General features: G+C 37.8%; 1 protein-coding gene, 1 long non-coding RNA gene and 1 other non-coding gene across 9 annotated transcripts in view; 2 read left to right on the top strand and 1 right to left on the bottom strand.

The window, feature by feature from the left end:
- Nucleotides 1-5,402, bottom strand: part of LOC111594350 — a 69,705-nt gene extending 64,303 nt beyond the window's left edge. For 2 of the 3 annotated variants that reach the window (XR_002751123.2, XR_002751124.2), the window contains exons 1-2: nt 5,076-5,402; nt 4,709-4,995 (exon numbers count right to left, since the gene is read on the bottom strand). This is a non-coding gene — a long non-coding RNA (uncharacterized LOC111594350). Of the gene's footprint in view, nt 1-1,068; nt 1,728-4,708; nt 4,996-5,075 lie in introns of those variants that run through there. The other variant, XR_002751122.2, reaches the window with a different exon arrangement.
- The window catches only part of LOC111594348 (tyrosine-protein phosphatase Lar), a 143,840-nt gene that overhangs the window by 90,648 nt on the left and 30,257 nt on the right, over nt 1-22,935 (top strand). For all 5 annotated transcript variants that reach the window (XM_023307607.2, XM_023307604.2, XM_023307605.2 and 2 more), the window contains one exon: nt 15,989-16,168. In XM_023307607.2, coding sequence (XP_023163375.2) covers nt 15,989-16,168 — 180 coding nt within the window. The remainder of the gene's footprint in view (nt 1-15,988; nt 16,169-22,935) is intronic.
- On the top strand, nt 13,067-13,232 carry LOC111594355. The gene has a single exon (XR_002751125.1). It is a non-coding gene; the product is annotated as a U1 spliceosomal RNA (small nuclear RNA).

Genomic DNA, 22,935 nt, shown 5'->3' with positions numbered 1-22,935 from the left:
GCTGTTACCTTCAAAGCGAGATGGCTATAGGTAGGCAGTGAGTGAGCGAGGTAGAGAATTGAAGAGAAATGTATGTAACTGTGCATTTCTGCATTTCCGTTTGGTTATTAGTTTTTTTCAACGGCATTTCCGGCATTTTTTACGGTCCACGTGTGTGTGCGTGGTTTTATGCCCTTTGCTACATGTGTGTGTGCGTGCTCTGCATGTGTGTGTGTGTGTGTCTGAATCAAGGCTGGCCTTTTTTATTGCTGTTGTCATGTTACTGTCTTAATTTAACTTGCAGCGGTTAATTAAAACAACAATAAAGCAAAAATATAATGCGAACTACAAACAAATGCAAATGTTTAAACGCTACTCTTGACTCTTTAATGCACACCAAATGAAAGAATTTACGTTTGCGAATATTGCACATAAGCAGTACTATGAAAATAATAAATCAGACCTTAAACGTTTGAGTTCTGAACCAAATATTCAGCATGAAGTAAAATGTTGAATTGCATAATATAATAATTTATTTGCATGTGCTTGTCAAAGCAGACACGTTCTCGTTTTTCCACTATTTGTTTCATACTTCAAAATGTTGTACCCTGAATTCATTGAAAATGGTAGTTGAGGGTCTTACGGTTTTGTCAAAATGTGTGTAACAGGTAGAAGGAGACGTGAAACTAAGTCGATCGGAAAACCCATAAGAGCGAGACTCTCCCGTTACTCCCGTTTTATTGTTATTAAATTATATCTCGTACGTTCAATTTTATTGAAATTCGTTAAGTGACATAGATGTTAAGCAAAATTTTAGAGCAAAACACGTGTGTAGTGAAATGACGGTGTTGGCGGGTATTGGTTCGAGTCCTGGTGTCCTAAGGTCAGTTTTTCTTTATCTTTTTTATGCTAGATACATAGATACATATAAAAATATTTAAAAATGCAGATCAGACGGTGTTCAGGGTATATCTTATTCAGACTCTTTCAACTTAAGCTTCTTACTATTTTTTTTTTTATTTAAAACTCGATATTTTTCGATGCTTATCTACAGAGTATTAAAAAATAAATCGGTTTTGCTTTGACGGTGTTTAATAATAATTCATAGCATACTTTTGTGCTGTTGCGATATGCAGTTTACAGTGGTGCCCTGCAGCTCTACATTTAATGAGCATAATTCCCATAAATAATACACGCACGTACACAAACACTTTCGCACATACTCTTTTAGATAGTTATGGGAGCAACCAAAAATGAGCAAAGGACTGCCACTTAATTATATGGCCAGCAAAAATTGTGGTTCGGGCTTTAGTAAAATTGCAATTATGCAACTTTATGCAAGTCTATTTGAATGTTTAACATGTCATTTACATATGAAAGATTTAATGGCAGCGCAGCATTGAATAGCAATTGCAAACACATGGTGGAACGGGGTGTAAAGGGACAGGCGCCAAGGGTTGGGGCCATACAGCAAGCGTAACAAAGAGCCAATTAAATGGCCAACAGCGTGCGCGCCCAAAGTTTTTTAATTATAACTTTAAATTCAAAAACATTTAAGCCCAATGCGAATGCAAAACGCATAAAAACTCCTGTTGCCCATAAAAGTATGCTATAAAGTGTGTTCGCCTGTTTGTGTGTATCTCTCTCTCTCTCTCTGTCTCTCTATGTGCGTGTGTGTATGTGCACTCGTGTCCATTCCGTTAGCTGTCAATGTATTGGCTTTCGAAACTGTAACTGCTCGTGATGCCCTGTAAAAAAGAGGCAGAAAGGCAGTGTAAAAAGGTAAGCAAAGTTATGTATAAAATATATATATAAATAAATATCTCAGGCCCCAGAGTTTTCAAAGAAAGACAACCTTTCCGATCTTAATAAATATACATTTATATATCTATTATAAAAAGTGAATTGTTAATGATAGCACAATTCCTGTACAATACAAGAATATTCCTAAGGCATATATCATAATTGTTATAGAATATCTCTTTATTTTTAACTGTGCCTCCATTTATCTTGGACCTTTGTGTTTTCTGAATTTAAATTAAATAAAATAAATTAAAAAACTGAAAAATATTTGCAGAAAGAGCTTACATATGCTTGAATACGCAATTAATTTATAAAATATTAGATATGAGTAAATATTACTATTAAACAAAAGTTAGGAAGCTTACATATTATATATTTATTATATTTATATATTTATTATATATATTTATATATTTGTATATTCGCAGAGAAACAAATTAATTCTCCTATGAGCGAGACTATTCAAAATTTCGAACAGTCGAACTAGACTTAAACTTCATAAGTCCAGACTGGCTCAAATGGTCATCTAATTGGAAAAGGGATAACTTGTAGCCCTTAACACCTTCCCTCTTTCTACTCTACACGAGACTCTTGTTGTATTTGCTTTTAATGTCCGGCATTGTTAATTGCATGCCATAAATCTGTGTGCAGCGGTCGTCCTCATCGTCGTCAACCTCAAACCCGCACTGTCAGCTGGCATTGCCAGTTTTTGCAGGTTCGCGCTCGCATAACGCATATATAGTCAGTCGTATAGTCGTATATATTTTATAACTCCCTGAACAAAAAAGAGAAAAAGAAGACAGCAACAAAGGAGTAGAACAAACACGACACGAAATAACAAACAGACCAATGGCCAGACAGTGAGTAACATGTTACATGTAATTAATTTCAAATTATTTATACATGGACGCGCGTTTGGCCCGTAAAAACTGAGCTAACAAATAAAATCAACTATGGGAAAACTTTTACACAGCCTGAGGCCTTGTTCGCACTATGCGTTGGGCTCAATTAAAGGCTGGCCAAAAGGTCCGGAATATAATACAAGGCTGTCAATAAAACCAAGCGAATTGTGGCGAACATTGCGCTTTCCTGAAACTGAGCTCTAAGATGCTCTACACAGAGAGAAATTAAAGAGTTTAAGCGTGTCGGACGACATGAAGTCATATGTGATACAAGTTATTCAATTGAAAGCCACTAAATGTTTATGTGCGCTCTCTGTTTTATACCTTTTTGCGTCAGTTAGAGACCAATCTTATCCATGTAGCGCCAACTCTTACGTAAACCCTAGATATTATTTTAAATAATTCTATATAATATTCTATAAATTATTCTTCCAAATGCCTCGTTATGTATATTACGTATCTTTTTGCCCACTTTCATGTTATGTATGAAATCCAGGTTGCTTTTTTATGTCCCATATTTTCCCTTGTACTTTTAGGTTCCTCCCAGCTCTTCGTATAGAATAACTCTTCTTATCTAATACTATATTTGTATACTTATACTCTCGCTCTCTTTCATTTTTGTATCTTGCCTTTTCCTCCTTTGCAAATCTTTCGTAAAGATTTTAAAGGCAAATTAGTTATGGGATATATAGAATTGGCAATCTCCCTCACTTTACTTGTCTACTTTTAAGATTTTTCTAATTTTAAAATAAATTTTTTTTCTAAATTTTTTTCTAAAATTTAAGATAATCAAATCTAATACTTTTTTAAATTTATTGTATTCCCTTCTCACTCTATTCAATGCTTTTGTTTATCACTTGCCGTAGTTTTACTGGTAATTCAGCTTTGTTAGAGCTAGTTACGATCGACACGAGTTGTCGACTGTTGTTTACGTACACCACACATTCTTTAAATATTTCCATACTAATTATAAGAAATTCCCTCATATCTATTACCCGACTTTATCTGTAACATTACCTGAGCTTAAGCATTGATTGTGACGCATGCATGCCCTGCCACAGCTAATATGCTTCCTCTGCTGCGCGTGCTGCATCAGCATTCCCTGGTGTAGGGCATAAAATTGTGGAGCGTTACAAGGTCGTAAAGTCGCAGAGCAGCGCCTTTTGGGCTTACCTCCCAACGCCCTTTGGCTGTGACGAGAGGCCGCAAAGTATTTATTTGTTAACTGGTTTAATGACGCCAGTGCCACGCCTCTTCGAGGTGTGTGGGCGCCTCATAAAATGCGAGCCACGCACTTTAAGCCACAAATGCAATTGCTTTTGCGTGTCTGTCTCTGCTGTGTGTGCGTGTGTAAATCATAGCATTTTGGCTTTAAGCGTTAAACTGCGCAGCATTAACTGCCTTTTCCGCTCAGCAGGACACTGCCTGCTCTCAGGTAGGAGCAGAGGAGGGACCCACAGCACAGCAGCTGCGTTCCAATAAGCACATAATTGAATTCTGATCATAAATTTGCATTATGGCCATAGCGCGGCGGTTTCTAGAGGCTTCACTGTGCTTTGTTTTGGGCACAGCCAGCGATATAATTTTTGGTATTTTCTGTTTTTTTTTTCCGCTACTGCTCTGTACGCAGCACGTGGCTTATGGCATAATTTTACCCAAAACGCACATTTCAGCTTTTTGGGCCACGAAAGATACTCGTAAAAACGTGCTGCCTGATAAAAAAGAAAAAAAAAAAACAAAAATCAGCAGCTGGATGAATGGATGGCAGTGTGGTGTAGGTGGACGAATGAGTGGGGTATGAGGCATTAAATACAACGATTTATGCTTGAAACACCTAAATAACAATGGACACGGGTCAGTGTGGGCAGTTATGAGATACACGAGACTGAGTTGGATGATGATGGAGTTATGAGAGCAGCAGGTGCTAATGCAAATAAAATGTTCAAGCATTGAGGTAAAAGCAGCTAGAGGTGTTTTCTTGTAAAATGAAAAATAAATCAGTAATTAAACAAAAGTATTTTTACCTTAAAATAGTTTCGATATATGCCAACATTTGTAGAAGCAATCAGCACAATGAAAAGAGAAGACTTCAGCTGTTTGTTCGTTTGAATGTATAGTACTTTGCCGCTCTTGAAGCTATATGTACTTGCCATTTGAACTGTATTCACCTCTTTATTTCACTTATTTAACCACAATTTGTCTGACTCACATGGCTTCACCTGCTTTCCACTAACTGACAACATTTGGATTGAGTTGGCAGTTTCACTTTACATCCACATTCATTAAGAGCATTTGAAGCAAGTCGAGTTTTCTGTTGACAGTAGTATCTTATTTATATGACCTTATTTCATTGTATGAAAACAGGACACACAAGTTGCCAGTTTCACTCACCATGGCTCACAGAGACAACAACAAGTTGACACCTTTGAAAAAACATACTTTAAGACACTTGCATAGTTTTAAGAATACATACAAATTTTGGAGGTGAGTTGAGTTTGGCAGCTCCACTTGAGAAAGCTCATTCCAACTGCTATCGTAGATAACCTTTTAAGCAAGTTAGTTTTCAATTGTGAGTCACGTCAAGTTGGCAGTTCCACTCGAGAACCATTCAGGCCATCCAAACTATTTAAGCAGGTTGGCAGTCATTTCAACAGCTACAGTTGACGCGCTCAGCGGAGAGTTCTTGCTCAAGCAAACAAATTGTCAGCTGCACTTAAGTCTTCTCAATAATAGAATACAAGTTGACAGTTGCACTTAAAACTCAACTCGATATCTGTAAAAAACAAAACTAGTTGACAGAATACACTAAACTAAAAACAATTTATCAGATTATTTTGCTGCTCAATGTAATTAAGTAATCATCATTAAGCTACTTTTTAAAGACCTTTGAGAGTTGGCTTACACACACACACACACACACATATATATATACCTCAATATATGTAGCTGCCATGTTACACGTCTTAACAATATTCATTTTCCACTCCTTCAGTCAATTTGTTTGCTTTTTTGTAAATGTATATTCAATGTGATGTTTCTTTCCATAGATTGTTATTCAAATATGTAAATGTCCCAAGGTTTCTTCTGCGAGGCATATTGAGCAGCTGGTTATTCCCAAAAGAGAAACACACTTTTGTTATTTGTTATTTCTGACTACATTTGCAGCTATGCTCGACAGATGCTTAAAACATTTTATTGGCCCGTTTCTACATATATTTATGCTATATTTATACTAATTGTTTATCAATTCCTTGACTTGCGGCCAAAACACGCAGCATTTATACATATTTTATGCGAGAGTCAATCAATAAATCCCATATATCTATAGATATAAGTATATATATATTTATCTACTTATATACGTGTGTGTATATATCTATGGCCATTTAGGGGGAGCGTCCATACATTTCGCATTGATTGTTTTCAATATCGCACAACAAATGTGCCTGTCAAAAATTAATCACTTGCACTTAGTAGTAAGGATACACACACGCACACACCGAGTCAATGCCTGTTACACGCATTTATAATTGAATTTGGCTTTTGTTGTTGCTGTTATTGTTGTTGTTGTTGTTGTTGCTGCTGTTTTGACGCTGTCTGTCCAAGTTGGCAGCTTTAGCAATCGATGGGACGCCAGGTTTGGGCTCAACGCCCCGTCCTGCCAGTTGGCAACTGGCAGTCGACTGAAAGCACGCAATTTATTTTCATTTCTCTAATAGACTTATTAAGAAACACACAAACAAACACAACAACACACACCCACACACACAAATAGCTATAGAACAACTGCCTGCCAATACGCGTGTGTTTCGTGATAAATTATTTGTAATTTATTAATTTATTTATTAATTTCAGCGTCTGTTTTGTTTTGTGTGTCTGCTTCACTGACTTTATCTCTCTCTACATATGTAAATATATACATATGTATATATATTTATATACTCATGAGTTTACTTCATGAGCCTATTGAACTCTGTTTCATAAAATGTGCCCGAAAAGCAGCTTAGCTTATGAAGCCACACAACAGCAGCTTTTGCGGGAAAACTACATTAAAAAATATTAATGTGTGCAATTCTGTTAAACAAGCTTTAGCAACATAGATTTAAATATTATTATTTATTATACTAAAATGAAAATATATTCATAACAATATACGGCTTTATATATTCAAATTCCTTTTATAATTCTGACACTCGGCTTCATAGAATTTAAAATAAAGTAAAAACGCAAAATATTATGTTATTTATTTACAATATTAAACAAATTGTCATTTGTGATAAATATTTACTGTTTTCATTGATATATATGTACAGGGTATTGACAAAAACATTTTATACTCAAATATTTTATGCAGAGTATGTGATTTTGTTGAATATATACACAAATATACACAAACAAGAATTTGGACCACACGCGCTTTGGATTGTGGAGTTCTAAATCTCTCTGACCCTATATCCTATAGCCTGACTAAAAAATTCATTTCTCGGATATATTAAAATATTTTTGTTTAGTTTTTATTTATTTATATTTATTTTATTTCGGGATTAGCATTTATATTGAAATGTCTGATCCTATTGGCGTATTTTTTATAACTTATTTTATATAGAAAACTAAAAAAGAATAAATTTAAATTTAACTTAATTTATTATTTTTATTTGTGTCTTTTATGATTAGAGTATCTTGAATTAGTGTTGCCTTTTCGTATTACATTTTGGTTTCTTTGTCCAGTTGGCTTTAACTTTCTGCCTTGTTTGATAGCTCATTAATAAGGTCAGCAACAAGGCGAAGGTGTTTCTGCCTCGCACTGCCTTAACTTGCTTTGCTTGTTTTCATTTTTATTGCTTGCCAGCAGGCGTTTAATGGTCCTCGAGCATGCGAGTCGCCAGTTGTCAGGCTTGTGTTGACAATATAAATGGATTTCCAATGATTTATTGTTGCATTAGAACGCATTAGGCAAAGACTGCCAGCAGCAGCAGCAGCAGCAGCCAGTAAGGAGAGCTGGTAGATGAGTATCCTGTCTGGGCTCCCTTGCAGACATTTGTTTCAGTGTGCAGTCACTGGAAATGCATAAAAATGAGTCATAAGTTTAAAAATTTATAAAAGTGCGCCAGCGCATAACGGCCAGACAACTGGGGGCAGCATGTAGGCGTGGCTCTATGCCATTTGCTCCAGTAGATTCGCTATTGCAACATTTTACTGCCCAGTCAGTCAGACGAACAGCAACAGCAGGAATAGCAGCAGCAGCATTATCAAATGTCTACGACAAGCAGAAAAAAAAATTAAATTAAATTGTACTGAGTAGTCAGAGAAGGCGTAGTAGGGAAAGGAAGGCAGATAGTAATAGAAGATGAGAGTTTGCTGCATTTCTATATATGTTAAAATCGTCTTCGACAGGCGCATGGTCTGGACAGCGAAATTGAAACTCTGGCATCTAAGAAGACGACCAGACCAGCTTCCGGACAGCCGCTTCGTAATGCAAACTTAATAAGATGTAAGCCACCTTCTCACACGCTCTGTCTGTCTCTCTCACTCTCTCTCTCTTCTTGTCTCAGTCTCTCACTATGCTGCATGTCGTCTGTCAGTGGATACACATGCAACTATCACGAATGCACTGACAGTTAGACAAACTGTGTAGCAGCAGAAGAAGCCATTGCCATACATACATCCACTTTCGTCAGCTTGGCCGTCAGTTATCACACAAAGAGTGGGAGAGAGAGAGAGAGAGGGAAAACTGACAGTCAGCCAGACAGAGGGAGACAGGGCGATAGTCAGCGAGTCAGCAAAATTTGTTGCCCCTGCCAAGTTGTTGCCCTATAACTGTAATCAGTAAACATTTTATGGTCGCAACTGTACTGCATTTTGTATTAGACAGCATGATGTGGGTACTGCATCAAATATATATATTATATATATATCAAAGTGTGAACGTGCCTCGAGAAACATGTTACCTCCAACCAGACAAATGCTTAAAATCTTCTTCGATATTAAATACTGAATTTGATATTCAAATAATCTTTAAATACACTTAACTAGATCGAAGATATCTATGGATATATATATATACACATTCATTGTTTTCGTTTCCAATTATAATAAAATAAACTAATTTGATTATCAGCATAATAAAAGGAATATTTTTAGGTATTGTTTCCTGAACAGCTGCTGCATTCAATAAGATGTCCCTTTCGCCACTTTGCTCAAGATTCCTTTGGCACACATGAAGCTCAACTTCAGTTTATGTGCCACTCGAATCATGCTCACATTGTGCTTAATTCTACGGCCATTGTGCATCGTCGGCTCCCAATCCCATTCTTCACTTATTCACAATCAATTTGGTATCAGACATAACTATTAACTGCTATCATTAGGGAGCACTTGGGCACTCCTCGTAGCCCACTCACTCGACTCTTCAATTGTGCTGCAAGCGAAGTCCCTTGTCCAAGTGCAATATAAGATATGTAGTATATACATATCTCTGCTCGAGCAGGAGGAGTTGGAAGCGACAGCAATTAGGCAAACGTTGGCCCTTTATTAGGCTGATCAATGGGCTGCTTCATGTCACGCCTAGACAGCAGATTAAGAGGCAGCGATAGGGAGCGAGAGAGGGAGTGTGTGCTCACAGGAAGTGTTGACTGCCCACAAATTTCTGTCTAGCGTCTTGCGGATGCAACTTTGTTATAGCTTCTTCTTATGCTGCTCCCTCTATGTCGATTTTTTGTGCCTGCGGCTTTATTGTTGGCATTGTCTAACATCTTCAGCCAGTTGCCTTTTTTCCGGCTGCTACCACTAAAAAAGGCAAAAAGAAAAAATTGCTTATTTACTCTGTTGCCACAGGCATCGCATACTTTTCACTCTATCCGACAGCTTCTGGGGCTCTCGCTCTGTGTGCGAGTGTGTCTACTTAACACAATAAACACTCAATTTTGAAGCATGTTTTGTTTGGAATTTGTCACAGATACTTCTTTGGGTTTGAAACTTTGCTAAGCTGCCCGCATTTGTGTTTGCCCACGAGTTCGACGAGGCCTATAAATACGTTTGAACAGCGCGACAAGTGTTGACTGTAATAGGCTGGCTTGGCTTGCTTTGATTTGTTTTCAATTGCTGGTCGCAGAAAGTTTTCTGAATAATCATCGCAACGAAAAGTTGGCTCCGAGTTTTCAAGTGAATAAAAAATGTGTTTAAACAGCAAATGTTTTCACTTGTCAGCTTTTAAGCAAATGTCAAGGAAATGTATTACATTTGCATAACATAAAAGTATAACAATTACAAGTGTTTAACCTATTTGCCATTAAGTGAGAATCTTCTCAGAATCATTCTCTGGTATCAATTGAAATTTAAAGTCAATCAAAATATTTTAAAAAATATTCTTAACCTAACACTTCGACAACATTGTCTGCCTTGAATTTGTCTTTACAAATTACAGCGTCTCAGCTATTTAATAATTTAAAAATAACAACAACTGGATGCAAATGTCTTAAAAGTCCAGCTAATGCTCTCAGATGCTGACTAGTGGAAAAATGGCATTTCTAGTCAACTTACGAGTCAAGGCAGCAAGTCGCAATCGACCCTTGCCACAAGCTCTGTAGGAGGGGTAAAAAAGGCGCCTCTTATCAATCTTAAAAATGCATGAATAATTAAAATATGTAAATTTACTTGTGGCTAGTTGCTGGCTGCCTTTAAGGCACAACTCGGGCAGCCCGAGCGTGAGCTCAAGAACGGGACCAGGACGAAGACCAAGACCAAGCCCAAACCCAAAGTCAGAAAGTCACAAAGTCTCTTTAAACTGTCTTCAGAGCAATTTTTGTTGCTGTTGCTGTTTCTGTTGCTGTTGCCTTTCGCTTTCGGCGCCTCTAAAATATTTGCCAACACAACGAAGTCAGCTCGAACATGAAGAAATGCCTTGATATAATACGTAAAGCCGATTATTAAATGCTCTACCAGTCACTGTGTTGAAAGATTCTTAGATATTAAGTTTGATGATATATAGAATACAGTTGTGCTCTATCTTTCCGAATGAATTCAGTTGAACGGTTCTTTAAAATTAACTTAATAACAAGCTACTGAACTTATTAAGTTAACACCAATGTGAATCCTTCATTGCCGAACTTGAACTCATTCTGCAAATATAAATAAAAATTCCAATTCAAATTATAATATGCTTTATTCATATAGTGTTATTATAACTACTATATTATAATAGTCGTAGACCGATATTTATTTGAGTTTATCATTGTAATTTGTTAATTCTCTTATCTTCAATATGTCTTTATTCAATACATTTCTCTATTATATATCCTTTAAAACTTTTTTAAACAAATGCTTGTTATGCTAATAAAATAATTAATAAAATTTGAATAAGATAAAGGAAGCTTTTGCAATAATATAAATATAATAATATAAATGGAATCAATCAGTTTCTGTGCATATATCGGCAACATCTAATAGAGTCAACCGACAAATAGTTGCAGCTTATAAGGCAGGGTATTACAAACATTTTCCACCACTCCTCCCACTCTTATGGCAACCCTGAGTAAACAGCATATTTATCAGAGCAAAACTGTAAGAGCGAAAAAACAAAAAAAATGCGGCGTGAAAATGCGCCTTTGAAAGTGACTCAATAATGCAAACACCTGCCACCTGGGCGTATGCTTTGTATACCTGTCCCGCCTCTTCCTCCGCCTATGGCTGTTTATTGTGCGGCAGTTGGAGGGGGTCAGTGGCATCTAAAAGCAGACAACATGCAAATAAAGCGCTTTATGTGCCGTCGCTTTTGTGCCGTCTAATGATGTTTATCGCTGCCAAGACATTGCCAGCACACAGTCTATTGAGTGGTGTGTGCCTGTGCGTGTGTGAGTGTGTTTGATCCCAATAAAATGAAATGAAAGCAAAGTGTGACCAGGTGCAGGCACTCGACACAAGTCAAGAGACGACTTAGCTAATTCATTAAAAGCGACAGAATTGGCTGTCTGCCTCCCTCTCCCTCTTTGTCTCTTTCTCTCTCTCTCTGCCTCTGGCTGCCTCTTTCTAACTCTCGGTATACATTGTTCGCACATTTTCCAACACTTTTCGCAGCAGCCACCACCAACTAGCAGCAGCTTAATTGAAATGCATGAAAAGCCACATGAATTTGGCAGTCAACGACAGCAGCAGCCGTTCTTTCTGTTTCCCTTTCTCTCTCTCTGTCTCTCTCACTCGCTTGCTCGCTCTTTGGCCGCTTGGCTTTATAATAAATGCACACGCACACCCAACACACACACAGCACGCACTGGCGCGTTGCATTTGGTCAGCGATGCGTTGGCTGCTGTCTGCACTGCCTCTGCCTCTCCCTGTCCCACTCCCTCTTCCTCTCATCACTTGACGCCTTCTCGTAATACTGTAAATGAAGTGTTCGCCAGTTGGCCAGGCTCTGAGTTTTTCACTGTCCTTCGCTTTTAGAATTTTTCATTGCATTTTCAAAATTGGCAACGCATAGCCAACAACAACAATGTGCCCAAAGGCTAGTCACTAAAAGCAACAACAAAAACAACATCAAAATCAACAATTTTAGTCTTTAACTGAAATGTCGTTAAACCAGCGTGTGGTGTTTCAGTTGTTGTTGTTGTTGCTGCTGTTGTTGTCGTGACTGGCTATCGATGGTGTCAATGTTGGCTGTGCTGCATGTGGTCCGCATCTGAGAGCGACTGAAAAACTGCATATTTTTAGTTTAGAACAATGGCAAATATTTGCACAAGCATAATGCTTGAATAGTGCTTAAAAAGGCACTGCAAATAAATAAAAATAATACAAAATTCTCTTTAAAGCGCGAGTATAAAACATTATGTTATACATAGCAAAGAGCAGGATAGGAATATAGCACATATATAAATTCCGTTATTTATGTACATCTATATATATATTAAAGAGGTACTAAAACTTTATGGAAATAAAAAACAACTATTCAATGCTGAAATCAAATAAAATTTTATCTTTAGTGTAGTTAATATAATAATAATATTTTATTCGTTTATCGTCTTTATCAGCATTAAATAATATATTTCGTTTCAAGTCTTAAATGCTTTAAAGTCTAGCCTTAAGTTGAAGGTGTTCATTATATTTTCTGCAGATTGAAATTTATGTTTCTTATTTCTTGTTCCTAAAAGAATACAATAAATGCAGCTCTAATTCCGTTTAGTTAATATTGCCTAAGCCTTAAGACTCAAACCTTCTTTCTACCTTGTGACGTCACATAAATAAAACCAAAATTGCAAAGCCTGCTTTAAGCAGAAGCCATATCAGAAAAGTATTGCCTACAGCAGGGCGCATTTCATCTGTAGTATTCTTCTAATTCCTAACAGGTTCTAGGTGTTGCCGCAAGGTAATCCTAGGGCGAAGCTGAGTTAAGCATACTTACCTGGCGTAGAGGTTAACCGTGATCACGAAGGCGGTTCCTCCGGAGTGAGGCTTGGCCATTGCACTTGCGGCTGAGTTGACCTCTGCGATTATTCCTAATGTGAATAACTCGTGCGTGTAATTTTTGGTAGCCGGGAATGGCGTACGCGCCGTCCCGACATAATTAATCAATATTCGTAAAGTTGAATTCGGTTTTTAGCGTAGCTTGCTATACTATACTTGTATTCCTTAAAATGATAAAATTTTTTGAGGGACAGTAGGTAAACAGACTATAAATTATTATAGTTTGTTGCGTATATGTTATCTAATTGTGATATTTTGAGATATCGGTTTTATACTTATGATGATGTAGGGTCATTTGGGCAGAAATTTGCTTCTTTACACACTCAGAATTATGGGAAACCCCATGTTTCACTTTTTTATAATCCAAAGTTGTGGGTTCTTTTGATAGACCTATTTTTACCCTTTATCTTTTCACAGTAGCAATATTAGACTAAAAATAAAAATGCAGTATAAATAGTATATCCTCAACCCCTTCTCTGCCCCGATGCCTCCATAAAGTTTTATAATAGAACATGTTTTTTATGACGAAACTATGTTGTATATCACACATGTGTGTATTTTACATGGGTTTACGATTCCACTAAAATTTTACAGCCCTTTTGTCTCGGAAAAAATCAGATTCTCTCTGTTGCTCTCTCTAGCCATGCAACTTCATATTTACGCTCAGCTTTTGTACTTTGTATGTTGTTTGTTCGTCTGTCTATTTGTCATATTCTCTTTTAGCCCACAACAAAACTAACCACACACACACACACACACACAGTAGCTAAGCAAGCAGAATACACTTTCGTGCATTTGTTTAATAAAAAGTTTTATTTGTTAATTTTGGCACAGTTCTCAGTCAGGTTTGTTGTTGCTGTTTTTCGCTATGCATTTGGGAAGTAGCGACACTGCAATAATAAATAAAGCGCCCGAAAAAACCCAACGGGAACGGGGGCGTGGCAATGTACAGGGGCGGGAAAAACGGCTGGAAATACCAACACAGAGGCTCTAACGGATAAAAGAGAACGCTGAGAGCCAACGTCAAATGTCAACATCAATGTTGTTGCTTTTGTTGTTGTGGCTGCTGTTGCCATTGTTGCGCTGCTTCTTCTTGTTTTTGCATTTATGCATATGTATATATGCTAGCTGTGTGTGCGTGTGTATGCATTATAATGCATACATGTTCAGTTGCGTTTTTGTCCCTCTGTTAAATTTTAATTTCACGCTAAAAAACACAAACACAACAACGAAAATCTGTCTGTTGGTAAGAAAATATATAGGATAGCGAAATGGTTGAAGAGAGCGGGAGAGATACAGGGCTTATAGAGGGCTGCAGCTAACTCGTGTGCTGTTTATTGTAGATGTTGCATCTGTTAAATGTTTTTAGAGCAAATGAAAATAATAATAACAACAAGTCGAACCGACAAAAAACTCAACGAATTTTGTACATACTGTAGGAACTGCAGTGTGCCATGATGACAATGGAAATATTGAGACCGAGTCGCCTCGTTAGACTAAGGTTGTAGTACGAGCGAAAGGCTGCAGTAACAATAATAACAAAAGGTACTCATACTCGAAATAAAACTGAAAATCGATAAATCAATGGTTATTATCGAATATAAAAAATATCAAACCACTTTGTGTATTACTGAAAAGTCTCTACAAGCTTTACAAGTATATAAGAGATATTATACAAGCGATAGGGATAAGGATAATTCACTTAATCCAATATTGTGAAAGTCGAGCACGTGTGAGCAAGAATGATCAATTTTCATTACAACTAAATAAATGCTAATTTAATAGATCCCCCACAAAACGGAATACTCCTATGCCTTACGAACTTGTAGCAGTTCGTTCGAAGGTTTGGATTACCATTTTATGTAAGACATTCTGGGAAATACCTGTATATCTGAAAACCTTTATTCAAATGTTAGCCATTCAGCAATGCACAAATCTTTTGTTGATTTAAATTTGCATTTGGCTGATCGACGCGAGATATTTATGTGATTTACATAGCTTATTAAATAGTTGGCATACCCCTATGCTAACAGCTGTGCACCTCGGGGTGCAGGCAGAACGTGGGAGCGCTAACAGCATCCGGCAGATGTGCAATGCCAGCTGCCGGAGTTGGACGCTAAAAGCGGCGATGTGGGCGTGGCTGGGAAGTTGGGCGCAGGAGTCGAGTACGTCGCAGTTGCCTGACTGCTTGGCTGGTGGATTTAATTGGAAAATGTAAATGAGCTTTGTTCATTTGAAAGATGCAGTTGAGAACAGTGGAAACTGCCGCCACTTGGATGCCAGTTGTGGATTTGCTTTAAACTGTGCCCTTCCCACTGGCCAAACAATGCGAATGCGAATGCGAATGCGAAAGCGACTGCGAATGCGATTGCAGCCTCCACTGCGAGTACGAATGCCAAGCCCTTAAAGTGCGCCGCACAAAAGAAATTGTCACAAGGGAAAATGCTGACCCCCGCAGCACGCACACACAGACACGTACACATTCATGTGTGGTGCACGCCATTGTTTGACTTACAAAATGGCGTAGAAAGCGGCAACAAAGGCAGCCAAGCAACGAGGCAAGCTTTTTAAAAAATGTATATAAAAAACGCCAACTTCCGCTTATAAAAGCTTCATGTAAAACAATACTTTGTATATGTGTGTGTGTGTGTGTATGTGCGTGCGCGTATATTTGTGGCATATTGTTTTTGAAGAACTCCACCCGCAGCTCTTCACATAGCGCACTCACATACACATTTATTGTTATTTTTCACTATGCAACATAATTTTTAAATCCGGTTCTCTGTGCTGTTTTTATTTTTTTGTTGTATACTGTACATTTTCTGATTTCTTTTTTTTTCCCCTCGTTGCAGGCGATAAAACACCCGCAGGCTTTCCGGTTATAACACAGGGACCGGGCACACGTGTCATCGAGGTGGGCCACACCGTACAAATGCAATGCAAAGCCATTGGAAATCCGGTGCCCAACATCTATTGGATCATCAACCAGACCAAAGTGGACATGAGCAATCCTCGATATGTCATTAACAATGGTAAGTCGAACAATTTGATAATCTTTTATGCAAGAAATAACTCCGAGCATAATCAGATTATATCTGCAAGCTTTTTGCCACCTGAAAGAAGAGCAAATTGAAAGAGAATAATCAAATTAAGTAATCAAAATAGCTTAGAATTATTGCGGCTAAAATTACTCTAGCTGGAAGCTAGTTTCCGTACAGATTGTAAGAGATATTGAGTAAGATGTTCAACAGAATATTAACTTTTATATATTCATAATATATAATGTATTTAATAATGTTTAAAATAGTTATAGATACATCAATTATTAATCAAATTAAGCAAGACGCATTGCCTTTTTAATCAAATAATTATTTTATTATCAAACGCGTTTTAAGCAATCATCTGCCATCTCTTGATTATTGGCATGTGTCGGAGAGTCGCCCGAGTTGCAGTTCTCATGTTAAAAATAGTCTTATTAACTCTTTATTAAATGACTCTTATTAATAAATTAATGAGCTATAAAATTCATAGACAGACTGCGATACCCTTGAAGCCAAAGGAGATGCACTTTGGGTGTGGAGTAAATGTTTGAGCATTCTAATAGTCTCTAAAATGCAAATTTCATATTGGCCTTAGATCATTTACAAAGCATAGTTATTTATGAATTTGCTGTAAATGATTTCTTAGCGCTCGATTGTTGTTTTTGAGCCATTTATTTTATGTTTTATATCGATAAAACATTGTTGAGTCACTATCAATTTAAAGTTCTTCTTAGGCTCAATTTAAGAGTCAGCTATGTCCGTTATAAAGCGCCAACCTTTTCTATTTGAAAGCTGAAACAAAACTCAGTTATTTCTTCCAGTATTTCATATCACTTTTATACATATATAAATATATATACTTATATATATTCCTTTTCGACCATCTCTTTGATGTGTTTAGAACATGTGCGCTAGAAAAAAGGATCCCGTTGCCAGGCTATTTCTCGCTGTGAAGCAACTTCATTTATTAAAATTCTAGTCTCTACTGCTACCTTTTTGCCATACTTCCCTCTCTCTTCATTTTTTTACTATTTTGCGCTTACGCTCATTTGAATTTCTTAGGAGTTTACTTATGCTTGGGCGCATTTTGTGTCACAAGTTTTTCGGCGCTTAGTTAACGTTTGACTTTTGCCAGCTGCTGCGTACCTGAACCTCTGCATTGCTCCGCCTTCTCTCTATAAGCTGGCTGACAAATGGGAAAGTTGGTCCTTTAAGGACGAAGCCAGAAGCTGCCTTCAGTGCTTGGGCAGCCGCGGCTGTTTTATGAGCCAGCTAGTTGAGATCTTATTAGGTAGAAAACTTTACAAATGTCAACAGAATGTCGCCACGACCTTTAATCAGGCGACGCTTCAGGTTTCAGCTCTCTCGGGACAGGTATTTGTAATTACGACGGCTTACGCTCCCGATAAAGAGGACACATCAAACGGCATTGAAAAACTAACAAAGCTGTCAACAACAGCTACTGCGTGGACGCTCATTAGAAGCGCAAATATTGACATTAATATTGACATTAATATGCATTAAAAAGAGTCCTTTTAAAGTGACATCAATGGACGCGACAGACCCAGTGACAGCCTCGATAACAATGATTATGTTTGCGAACAGAAGGCGGCAAAGTAGGCGTGGCTAACCCTCGCGTTTCAATTGCAAGTGCTCTTGACAGCGCGTCCAACCGATCAGAGACCAACTGTTGGCCCTGACCCGGACACGGTGCCACAGCCGGAAGCCGAGCTCCGGATAGGTCCGGTCTGCGGCAGCCGCTTTAACAATTCAAAACGTGTTGGGCATAGTAAAAATCGCAAGAATAGGACCTGGAGCTGGAGCTGGAGCGGGGCTGCTGCTGGCGCTGATGTTCGCAAACCTGGCCGCAATGCTAATGAATTGGACGCTCGCCTAATGACAACCCACTAAACAATTGACTCGTCGTCGACACACAAAATCCTACGGCCAGCAGCCCAGAAATTGAATACCCTGTAATGATGCCACAATAAGTTGGCTAAAGTTTTAGGCCTGGCTGGAGATATATATTTTTTTTTTATTAATTGCTGTTTTTATTTGCAATCTGTCTTATACTAGACAATAAACAAAATTGTTAACAATAATATTACGTAACCGCATGGCTTGGGCTCCAATGAGATCAATCCATATATCAATCCTACTTTACATATTTATCTATTTCTGTGGGGCAGGTCTAGGACATGAACTCTTTTGAGTTGCCTGTGGTTGCTTGAGTCATCCAGTAGTCTTAGTGATAGAGCATTCTCGTGGTTATGTAGTTTATTCATGTATCTGTTTGCATATAGTTGTATTTCTTCTTTAACAACTTTAACAACATTTATAATTAGTCACATACCAGGGTGCACATGCAACCATTCTGAGAGTCTTGTTCTGGTTTCGCTGTATAATTTCGATATTTGAATTACTAGCAGTACCTAGATATTTATCAATACATTTATTAGAAAAATTCAGATGTTGGTAAAAGCAAATTTGTCAATTTGTTCTTGTCTATTCAGGTTTTTTCTTGTCTATTTTTTATTCAAATTCAAGATACTCACTTAACAGTCTGCTTGACAACTTCCAAGTTATTCGACAGCTAATCTAGTTGTCTAGCTGCTTTTTCACCATTTTAGACTCACTTTTGTTTATGTTTCCGCTGTTTCTAAAATTCTTTTGATAACAAGTTCTCAAGCCTTTTTCACTTCCTCAATTCCATTCATATAAAAAACAATTTACCCGATAAATTATTGATTAAAATTGGGTATTCAAATGACTAACAGTCGTGGCAACTCTTCTATATCAATAGATATACCCTACACTCATGGCCAGTTGCAATTACCCACTAAGAACTAACCACTTTGTTTTAGTGGCCGTGGCGCATTACAAATTAAAAACTGTTGCAAAAATTTCCCCAAGGTAAAATAATTTTTTATGGTATTAGTAGAGTATGTGCCCCTCGTTGTCGTCGTTGTTGTTGTTGCTGCTGTTGTTATTCGCATTTCTATTTCAGCTGAAACAGAAAATTTTCGTTTTTCGCTTTTGTATTCATTTATTTTTTTGGATTCGGCTTGGGCGGCAGGTCGACTAATTTAGCGTAACACGAACAAAAGTGTCCGTGGAACGTTGCGGGTTAAATTAGTTTTACGTGGGCCGCTCAACTTTGGCCACAGACTTTTGATAGCAGGTGGGCAAGGCCCTGAGCTGGGTGGCTAGAAGATAGCCAGGCTGGTCGCCTGGTTGCCATCTTTGGCACGTTAAACGAAACGTAAAAATGTTTCCGCCAGCTAAATATCCTTTTGGGCGCCCTTAAGCTCTCTAAGCGGCGCCTTCTGCTGCCATACATATATATATATATATATATATATATCCTGCCAACCTGCTTCCTCTCTTCTCTCCCTTACTTTTGTGTTAAAGTACGTTTTAAATTTATGAAAATGAAATAAATTTATGCTTGAGGCGCGGACGGGTTGGATTTTTGCTTCGTCTTTGCTCAGCTCTGACCTGCATAGAAATGATGGGCCAGCGGGAATATCGTCTATATATACATATATATGTATTTTTGATAATAAGTTATGCAAGTCATGTGCCGTTTTATTCAATTAGCACTTTATGGTCCTTTATTTTGCAAACCACTCTGCCACAAGCCCGAAAACCCCTAGCCGAAGCCCAACAGCTTGAGGGCGCGTTGATTTTTCGGTTATACGGCCGTCGCCTGCTAATTAGGGCCCTCGGGAGGGGTACGTGAGTTATCAAAATGAAAAGTATGTAACTTCCCGCTTTCCACTCTCTCTTCGCAGCCTACTCAGCGTCTCCGTGCTTTGTGCTTGCTTCATAATTAAATTAGAACTTTATTATTTTAATAAAACCCCACGGGCTGCCTTCATTTGGTTTTGCCTTTGCCTTTGCCATGTTCTCTGTTGTCTTTGTCATAGTTGCAATCATTTTACGCCTTCGGTCACGCCCCATTTGCTTTAAGTCTCATTAATATGATTATTCTGGATCCTTTTTCTTAGACGGTTAATGCATGCGCAATGTGTAAGGCAATTATTAATTGGGTCTTAGCATAGAGAGTTTTTAGGTTCTGTGTATTCAAGTCCCAACTGGAAATAGAAAGAAGTATATTTCAGACCTATAGCTCTCAGAGGAAAAATGACTAAATATATATCAGCTGTAAGAAAAACCTTTGCGAATGCAAACCAAAAAAGATGAGGATGAAGGAGACTGCGGCGAATCCAATTCCAATTCACTGATTGATAATTTCAAATTAAGTATAAAAGTTTAAAACAATTGCGCGACATTTATATTGATGAGGTCTCAATTGCAGTTTTTAAAGCCAAGTCCCCTAATGGTCGTTTCTGTTAAATAGCCCTGCAAAAAGGGTATAAAATGTTTCGTGGTAAAACCGATCTGCATTGGCTTTTGTCTTTTTCTTCTACTCGCCAGCAAATGACAACGGTCGCACTTCAATGCGCAAATACGTTTATAAATATTTTATTTAAAATTACTTCGGGGCATTGCCGCATTGCCGTTGATAGTTAATTTTGTCCATGCTGTGACAGAGGCTCGTCTACACGCGGACTTCCAAACAGTCCAACCGACAGACAGACAGAAGAAGTCCGATAATAATATTGAGCATAATACCTTTATTTTTTTTCGATGGCCCGCCAAATAGTCCCTCAGGGCATTTGCTCAATAAAAAAAAAAGAAATAATAAAAAGAAAGCCGGGCACCTCAACTGGGTTGTGTTGACCGCGTTATACTCCAGCTCCAGCTGCAACTGCTTCTTCCTACTGTTTTTTTAGAAGGGTTCGATGCGTCTGGGGAAATTACTTTATAACCGAGCTGGTGGCTGGTGGCTGATGGCTAGTAGCTGGGTTAAGGGCTGCTTATTGCGAAAACACAACAACATAAGAGGCAAAAGGAAGAAGATGTGAAGTGAACAGCAAAAGAGAGAAGAGAAAAGGTATAGCGAATATTTTTCAAATACCATAATTTGGCTTTTAAGCAAAAGAGGCTTATCAGAAATTGGTTTTGCTTGGCCAATTGTCTTAATGGCCAGCACGTGGAATGGCCAATGAGCTTACGACTAGCAGAGAGAAGCACGAAGTAATTCCTACCCAGGCTTTGTCATACGGCTCTTCCAGGAATTGAATGCGACAAGTGGCAAGTAGCAAGCACTTAATGATTTGTATGACAAGCCAGGGAATTGAGTGAAAAATCAACTGAAGAGCCCTTAGCTGGAGTACAAAGTGGAATTACTTCAGATGAAGCCCAGCAACAAATGGGAGCTGTTCAGAAAGGGTTGAGATAGAAAAAAAATATACAAAAGAAGAATAATTGAGAGATTTAATGAAACGTTAAAGTCGCTGACTAGCTTTTGTGGTAGTCTATAAAATGTTTTGAGACTTTTTCAGCCCAAGCAAACCAACGAGAATGCAAAGTAGGGGGATGTACAAAAAAATCGAATAAATAGAAGTTTATAGCAAAAAATAAGAAATATGTTGAAAAAAGTTTTTAAAAAAATGTTTTTTTTTTTTATTGCTGTTTTTATTTGCAATCTGTCTTATACTAGACAATAAACAAATTTGTTAGTTTTTAAATAAATTAATTATAATTTTTTCTTATTTTTTATTTAAGCATAAAGCACGAAATAAAAAGTAACTTTTCAATAAAAAATGTTTAAATATTTAGAATTGTTTTGTTAAGAAAAATTAAAAAGGAAATACTATTTTAATTTAATTTTCAGAATGCTTATATAAATCATTATTATTATAAATTATTAAAGTCTTTTGGTTATTCCATAAATATATATATATATGCATATAGATATAGATCTTTAAGGCACTACCTTTGCTCGTAAGTTACTCTTAAATCTTAACAACCTCGATTCGATGTTAAATACGTAATGCTCGTGTCGTAAGCTTCTATGGAACTGTTTAAACTTTATGTTTGGCCATTGTCGTAAAAGAATACACCTTGTCGCAGTCTCTCGACTCTGTCCATTTGTTGTGCACACACACACACCTCTCCCCCCTCTCTCTCTGTCTTTCCTCAGCATTGTTTTTGGCATTTTTATGTGCTCTTGTTTAAGTTGCTGTTAAACTTGCAACTACAAAGCTTTTGGTCGCAGCTGTGCAGCCTCTTTAAAACAGGCGCAGAGCCCCGTAGCAGACCCGTCAAAAATAACCATGCGACTATAACTTTAATTGCTTTGCCCATCATTACAAGGCACGCCCCCTTTGGCCGGCCCACTTGTCGTGGCCAGGCGTCCTCCTTTGGGGCGCTCATTCGCAATTATTTACTTGAGCTGTAAAAGTGTAGTTAAGACCAAGTCAACTTGAAAGCATTTGAGAAAGTTTAATGCTTAAATTATGAGCTCTACCCCCACCAGCTCCGCTTCCAACTCCTTTCGTCTCGTTTCAGTTGACAGTCACTTTTGTTGAAAATGAGACAGTAATTGCCCCAAAATGTGCATGACTGTGAGCACTTGGCGCTTGGCACTTGGCACTTGCAAGGGTTGGCCACTAAGCGAAGGGCGGGCGTCCCATTTTGAGGCGAGGCCAGTCAAGTTTTTCTACCGATCAGTCGCTTGCTACAAAATTGAAAAGTTTTCACCAACTACTTTCTGCCCCGCCTCTCTTTCTCTCTCTCTCCTTCTTCTCGTCTGTCTCATATTGTTGCTAAAGATGTGGACTACTTAAATTAAAGCATAATTTAATTAATAATCCCATTTGGCCACGCGCTGTGTGCCACACGCCTTA

This window comes from Drosophila hydei, unplaced genomic scaffold (assembly GCF_003285905.1).
Source record: "Drosophila hydei strain 15085-1641.00,03,60 unplaced genomic scaffold, DhydRS2 tig00000149-arrow-pilon, whole genome shotgun sequence".
In the NCBI taxonomy this organism is placed as follows: domain Eukaryota; kingdom Metazoa; phylum Arthropoda; class Insecta; order Diptera; family Drosophilidae; genus Drosophila; species Drosophila hydei.
Note: the sequence above shows the minus strand (reverse complement) of the source record. Positions and strands in the feature narration are given on the sequence as shown.